Source organism: Rhipicephalus microplus, chromosome X (genome assembly GCF_043290135.1).
Source record: "Rhipicephalus microplus isolate Deutch F79 chromosome X, USDA_Rmic, whole genome shotgun sequence".
In the NCBI taxonomy this organism is placed as follows: Eukaryota; Metazoa; Arthropoda; class Arachnida; order Ixodida; family Ixodidae; genus Rhipicephalus; species Rhipicephalus microplus.
Genome location: NC_134710.1, coordinates 199,854,219 through 199,861,975, shown reverse-complemented (window position 1 = coordinate 199,861,975; position 7,757 = coordinate 199,854,219). Strand labels below are relative to the sequence as shown.

Here is a 7,757-nt window from a genome sequence, read left to right as displayed (position 1 = left end):
CAGAACACTGTCGAATCCCCCAAGATGCGTGTTAATGAGCATCGCGGGTCCGCATGCTCCGTCTCTCATTACAGCGCAGGAAATCCGCCCCCCAAAGCCACAGGCCAGTGGTGGCGGCTACTTCCGGATCCACTAGCGATCACGGCTAGCCCTGCGCGGTCCGCAATCTATAATCCAACTGACCGGAGACCGACGGCACCTGGCTCCGTCGAGCACGGGGTCAGTGCATAGAGGGCCATAACGAACGGCTCCCCGTGCCTGACCCAAAGACGGAGGCGGCGGATGGCTCACGAGGGTAAGGGAGGCGCACACAAACTCTCGTATACGCACGTGCACTGGAGGATGCGTCCTTCGAGAGCGAACGCCGACGCCGAGGAGGAAGAGTGGGGAGAGCGCGGAGAAAGTGAGGCAGGAAGGAAGCCTCTGCGTGGAAATCAAAAGTGGAAGTTGGACGCACTCTTCGACTTCTTTCGCAGGCCGTCACCTGGACGCTGGATGGTCTATTCTGAGAGGACCACGACGAGCGAAAGTGGAACGCACACCACCACCCCTCGCCGTCGCCAAACGGCGGAGAGTCTCTCAAGGGGGAAAAGGGCTCCGGGGTGAAAGAAGCGGGGAAGGGGTCACTGACGATGACCTCTTGTCACTCTCTTCCAAAGTTCTTCCTTCGCATTGTGGCGAGCGAAACGCGTTGGTGCTGATGGGGCAAGAAGGTTGTTGAGGAGACGTTGGCCATAGGCTCGGGTTGCGATCTCCTCGCGGCTACTGACTGCTACAACACTGCCCTCTTGCTGGGCCCAGTGGGTATAAGTACGGTACCAGGAGGCGAACAGCTCCAAAGACGCTCGCGTCCTTTCTTTCTCAGTGGCTACCTGAGTTACAGCCGACAACGACCGACAACGCACCTCTATACGAGTGAGCCGGTGTCGAGAGCAAGCATGCGGCCTATGGTGAGTGCTGACCATGTTTCTACCACGAGTACTTCTCTCTGTAACCTTGCAGTTTGGACTTGACGGGCCCCCGGGAGCTCAGGCCTCGCCCTGCGGCCCTGATGTTCAGACAATGCGTTTGTCAAGTCAGTGTTAGTGTATCACGGAAAAGAAAAAAAACGAATAGGAGGGTATTGAATACGTGCTTCACAAATTCCTAATGCAGCTTTATAACAGTACATGGTGTGAAATAGTTGACGTGTAGGGAATACCAGCTGGAAAAATTACGTGGTATCGGATATTCTATGTGTACATCAAATTAGATTACTAATTGTACTTGAATTATTATATTCATATAAAAGATAAATAATTTAAAAATTGAGGTTACACAAAATGAGTTATTTTTTTGCAGTGCCTAAGAATGAAGGCGAATTAAAATAAATAACTAGAAGTATGAAAGCTTTCTAGTAAACAAAACCGGAGTATTCTGGAACTAAAGAGCAAACCTGTGCAATCCTCTTTATGTTGGCTTTGGCAGATAGCAGTGATATACAGTTCAAAAATCACGCCATTTAGAATGAGCCATTCTTTAGCAAGCTGCCGCTTATGCACTTCACCGATCAAGACTGGTGCTGAGGTATTTCACTGCTGCTCTCACTGTTAGGAGTAATGGAATTGAAAGATGAGCCTCACAAGGCAGTAAATATTGCGAAATCCTAAAGCAGCGTACGCTGTTTTTCTGCCAACGCGAGCGCTTTGTGTAAACTCACTCAGCAAGGGTCAGTTAACTCGATAGCATGACAACGTAGGCACTATATCACGGTTAGAAACAAAAAAGAGAAAGAGCCATGAGAAGCGTTATAGATGAAAGTTTGTTGTTTGTCTTGAAGCGCTTGTTTTTAGGAAGACAAAGAGCAGTAGTGAAGATATTTTGAGTGACTGACTAGTAGAATAGTCAGCCGGGCGTAACAATAATTCCCTCGGGAAGAACCTTCCATCCGACAGAGGAAGCTTGAAGATGCACCAGAAAACGTATAAGGATGTCCGGAAACTGTTTCTGGCATTCGGAGTAGGTAGGAACTGAGCTCCATTAGGACAGAGCATTGTTTTCAAAAGGAGACCACACGCCCGCTTTTTCATCGCAAACATTTCCTACATGCCTGGTGGGGGATGTATATTCGATCTGTTTTTTTTTCTGATTTTAACATCTTGGCACAGGTTTCTATTAGAGGCCGTACCAAGTACTTCCGCTTCTTTGTCACTCACTCCAAACTAATACTGTTCATTTCGATGGCTTTATTGATATGAGCTAGTATAACTGCTACGATTTTCATACAGCTGACGGTCATAGAATAGTCAAATCTACTCTCTTTGAAACGAATATTCTAAACGACGTCAGCAGCAGTTATGCTGCATGCCCACCTATGATCAGCAGAAAAAAAAAACAGTAGTTTTATCTTGTACCCTTTTCATTATTTACGCAACAACTCTCAATATCTCAGGTTATATAATGAAATGTTGTGGTACACTGGAGGCTACCCATGTTGGTAGTGAACATAGATGGTCATCGCATCTCCCATCGCGAGCCTTCTTTACGTTGAACGAAGTTTCTCCAGATGTCATCTTTTACTGTGGCGACAGTTGCACGAATGCTCTAGGCTAAAAAAAAAAAAAACACCGCTGGTATTGTCGATGTGATGTTCGGAACAATTGCGTATGCGCAGCATGCAAGCCTCGTGTCAGTTGACCTACAAAGGCGATAAATCGATGGCATCAACGATTGGAATGTAAAGTAAGCTTGATGCTAAGCAATATCGTTTAGGTTACTTTTGCACGCACACTTGCTTTTCTGCTGAGGTGTATGTTCTGTACTGAGCAGAAAGCGTAAAGTTAACATAGCTTATAACTTCCCTGGAAGTTAGTAGAGCAATTTCTTGAGTGTATGACGGTGCATCTCACGCACAATGAACGGTTGACAACTGCATCACCGCTAAAAAATCTCAGCCCGCCAGTCGGTGGCGTCGTTCGCTGCTAGAGTCAGTGCAGCGGTGATTCCGAGAGGTGTCTGGTGACAGCAAGGATGCTCTTTATATCGGCGCAGCCGGCCTTACCTCATGTTCTGCGTCGTACGAACATCTCGGATCTTCTTGTGCGGTAGTTTCTTCATATTCCGTGTAGAAAACATTACTTTAGAGCCACCTAAGCACAGTCAATTAGTACATAAGAAGAAGATCAAAATTTTCAGAAAAACCCAAATGACTCTGAACGTACAAGATGGCCGGCGGACACCAATAACACGTACAAAGGGGCCACAATAATCATTTATATTAGCGCAGTATCTGTTAGGGAGCTAAAAAGATTTTGTTCAGATGGCATAGGATGTATGTACAAAGTGAACTTCCAAACTTATATTGTAGCAAATGAGTTCTGCGGAATCCCTCAAATTGGCGCAAGCATTCTGAAAGGGATAATTGCTCACCAGCCCTTTGTTGTATGAAACGACAAGAAAATTCACACTTGTTTCTCAGAAAGGTAAGCTTCCAGTTCAAGAAATATTCGTCTCGGTGGGGGTATCAAACCCGCGTTTAGCCTTTTCCTCGTGCACTCATCACTACATTTCACTATCCTTACACCACGCTCTATTTTCTCATCGCCACTGATTTTTACGTAAAACACACGGACAATGTCAGCGCTCAGCGTTCAGCCTATCGGAATTTCGCTCTTTCCGGCTACACGCTGTTACCTCCGCTGGCGCTGTCGAAAACATACAAAACGAAGAAACAATTAACGCGCATGATGTTCATGAGACACAAGTTAGAACAAGCATGCAGCTGCTTGGCAAAGCAATAGTAATAAAATTATCTCAGATTTCACGTCCCGAGACCACCACATAATTATCAGAAATGCCGTAGCGAAGGGCTCCGGTAATTTTCACCATCTAGTGTTCTTTAACGTGCACTGTCATCCCACAGTACACAGGCATCTACCACTTTGCCTTGATCGAAACGCACACCGCCACTACCAGGGTCGAACCCGCAAGCTTCAGGTCAGCAGTTAGAATCTTAGCCACGACACCATGGTGGCGGACGCATGGCAAAGCAAGCTCGGAGACAATTCCCAACTGATATATCTCGTTGGTAGCCAAATCGTGAGCCTTATTTCTCATGAGATCACGTGAGCAGGCGGCTGGTGTCCCAAATCATGACGAAAAATATAGAAACTGCCAGTAAAGAATGCTCTTTTCTTGCGTTTTCAGAGGCTGCTTAGGGCATCTTAACAATAACGAAAAGCAACAGTACTTCATGAAAAATGGGATTGAAAGACTCGGAGGTCTAGCGAACCCTCCTGAAGCAGTGGTTGGTACCTGTGCAGATTGTGCTAGCCTCCCTCATAGGGATGGCGCTAGCCGGCAACCTGGGCGGAGGCGGCGGCGGTGGATGGCAAGGCGGCGGCGGAGGCGGTGGAGGTTGGCAAGCTGGAGGCGGCGGTGGCTGGCAAGCTGGTGGAGGAGGAGGTGGCTGGCAAGCTGGCGGTGGGGGAGGCGGCGGTGGTGAGTATAGTATAATGTGTTAGGAAGTAAAAAAAAAACTGGGCTTATTTCATTTCGCTCACCTGATTGTGGCAAAAACATTTTACGGGTAACATCAGGCGTGAAACAGCGCGGCCAATAAACATTATTACGCAGCATTTGTAATAAAATGTTCACAATAGGCACGTAATGCAGCTGCTTCGTGTTTCATATATATCTGTACGCTGTCAGTTTAGGGTGCCTGACTGAAAAATTTAAAGCTATACTGCTTCAAAAATTGTCGTAATAGAACATGTAAAATCTGACAGGCATGCATACATGCAGCACCCTGAGAAAAAAGACTTGACAAAATGTTCAGATCACTATAGAAAGTACCTTCCAAGATGAAAATAACGGATCTTGCTCCAAAATGCGCGTATTTTGCAATTACAAGATCGCCAAACACTGTCGCTTGGGTCAAAACAACCTCACATCTAAGGTTTTCTTGCTCTTGAAAGAAAGCTATTATTCCCTAGAATAGTGTAACCACAGTAGGGTTCACTTGTCTAGTTTCGAGTAATATAGACGACATACTTTCGTATTTGGCATCTCAGCACAGCACAATAACGAACCTACTAAGTCATTTCGTTGGACTGATACATTTTAGGAGGCGAAAAGCACGTCTACATCATTCGAAAAGTCAACGGTGGTGGTGGCGGAGCTGGAGGTGGCGGAGGCGGTTGGCAGCCTTCGGGAGGTGGCTGGATGCTTGGTGGCAGCGGCGGAAGCGGCGGCTGGCAATTGGGCGGCGGCGGAGGCGGCGGCGGCTGGCAAGCTGGTGGAGGAGGAGGTGGAGGAGGCTGGGAAGCAGGAGGAGGTGGAGGTGGCTGGCAGGCTGGTGGCGGAGGAGGAGGTTGGCAAGCTGGAGGCGGTGGCGGTGGATGGCAAGCCGGTGGAGGTGGAGGAGGCTGGCAAGCTGGGGGTGGCGGAGGAGGCTGGCAAGCCGGTGGCGGTGGAGGCGGAGGCGGCGGTGGAAAGCACATCTACGTTGTCCGCACAACGAGCAAGTTCGGCGGCGGCGGTGGCGGAGGGCATGGTGGAGGTGGCGGAGGATATGGCGGTGGCGGATTTGGTGGCGGTGGACACGGTGGTGGTGGCGGTGGCGGAAAGCACGTCTTCCTCGTCAAGACTACTACAACAAGCGGCGGTGGGGGTGGAGGCCATGGCGGTGGCGGCGGTGGCTGGCAAGCCGGTGGAGGTGGCGGCGGCGGTGGATGGCAGGCTGGCGGCGGCGGAGGAGGCGGAGGCTGGCAGGCCGGCGGTGGCGGAGGAGGCGGAGGCTGGCAAGCTGGCGGTGGTAGTGGTGGAGGAGGTGGTGGCTGGTGGTAACCCACCAGCCCCTAGCTTCACCAGCAAGTCCAAGAAGATAAAAAGGGATTTTTTCTACACCACTTGTAAGTGCTCGTTGTTATACCCACCATTAATTCAAATGAATGCTTTGTCCCATTCATGTTTTTGCTAGCGTATCTTTTACATTTTCAATCCGTATTAATAGTGCAGCCAACGCATAACTGTCGTTTACCTGTGTAAGTACACCAACGAACAAACAAAGCAGAGAAATATCGCTTGCATGTAAACTTATGTATCGGGAACTCCAGATGAAAACGACCTACATCTTCGTAAAAAAAGTCCTGCAATGTTTGGAACTCTACAAAGATAGTGCATTGCTTTCTTTGGCTTTATTTTATGGTTGCAAAAACCGTCAACTCTTCATCTCTTCCTGCATTTGTGCAAGCATCAAGATGTTAGAAATTGTTAATTTCGTTGAATTGAACAATCCTATTCCGAGTGTAGATAATAGTAACCACATTTTACTGTTCGTGTCACTGTTGTGAAAAAGTATTGAAAGGGACGTTGCATGTTGCCCGTCATTGTTGACACCTTGAACTGACGTTATTGCAGAGAGAGCCGCCTATCACCGCCATACCCACAAGAGATGGTGGAACCATGCCAAAGTCCAACACCGGTGTACCTCAGAGAAATGCGGGGAAAATCCTTGTATATGAATGTACAAAGCACACTTTTCATGTTGACGAATAAATACAAAATGCCAAAGATGGCAACATCGCCAAACATTGCTTCCATTTTATTTACTATCTGCATATTACTGTTTCACCTCCCAGCTACCTTCCGTGATAGGTGAATAATGCGCGGTAGCAAGCCGAAATGCAATAGAAGACGTCATGAATTTTTTTAAGCTAAAACAAATAAACAAAATGAAGGCTCCAGGAGAGTTGCCCAACAATACGCCGAACAGAAACAAATACGAACATATATACGCATCCCTTAAGATAACATTAGCGTTATTATAAAACTAATACTCGCTAAATCTGTTCTTCTGAAGCGTATTTTATACAATCCTGTTTCTATTTGAGCGATATTTGCAGGATTAAATATTCAGCAGACAATTTAGCGAACGGCAAGCACTGACCTATTGATTTGATGATATCAAATGAGTGATAATTGCACAGTCGTCTGTAAAAATAAAGCGATAGTGAAGCGCGTAGATTAACTTCAAAATACGGGGCACCTTTTGACAAAAGGAGTATTTTGTTAATAGAAGAAATAGGTCACGAAATAAATCAAGTAATTGGCAAATTTGATTCAACAGTTTATTATAGCCGTTACTATGATTGGAATAAGAAAAAATAAATAGGAAAAACATTTTTCATCCCCATGTGCTTGTAAATGAACATATTCGTGAAAAGGCAGCCAGTATTTACTAGTACAACAAGGATTGTCTAGCAGACGAAAGTATGAATAGTGTAAGTTCGAGAATCTTGTATACAGCACACTTCGCACTCATACAGTGGAAATGTATCTCAGCCATGTGGTCCGGTAGTCCACCTGTCCTTAACCTGTTGGCTACGAGCGTGGGGCCACTGACCACCTTTACCCAAGCTTATTGTACAGTGTACTAAAAAGGGGCAGCTTGCTCACTGCTTTATCCCTCCGCTACACCGACATGGCCCTCCCCGCATCAACAGATCGGGTGCCCACCAGGGGCACTGCTCCCGGTTTCTCTTGCAAACTTCTCTTGCCTCTTGCAGTGTGCGAAGCGTGTCAGCGCATCCCCAGGGATACGCTGGTTGGGCTGCTGTTCGGCAGTTATCAAACGCAGCGTCGGCGGTGGGAAGAGAGCCAGCACAATGACACAAGAGACGATAGACGTAGACATATAGGAACGGTGTGAAGGGTCATGGTTTTTTGTTACTTTTAAACTGGTTCAAGCAGTTGCAACTGTTTCTATGTGTGCATTC

At 47.2% G+C, this 7,757-nt stretch overlaps 1 protein-coding gene across 1 annotated transcript; it reads left to right on the top strand.

The window, feature by feature from the left end:
* The first annotated feature begins 701 nt into the window (after positions 1-701).
* Positions 702-6,570, top strand: LOC119187674 (uncharacterized). The gene is made up of 4 exons (XM_075878463.1): positions 702-950; positions 4,302-4,479; positions 5,105-5,891; positions 6,400-6,570. The coding sequence occupies exons 1-3, from the start codon at positions 939-941 to the stop codon at positions 5,824-5,826; spliced, it is 912 nt and encodes a 303-aa protein (XP_075734578.1). The 5' UTR covers positions 702-938; the 3' UTR covers positions 5,827-5,891; positions 6,400-6,570.
* Positions 6,571-7,757: the final 1,187 nt, after the last annotated feature.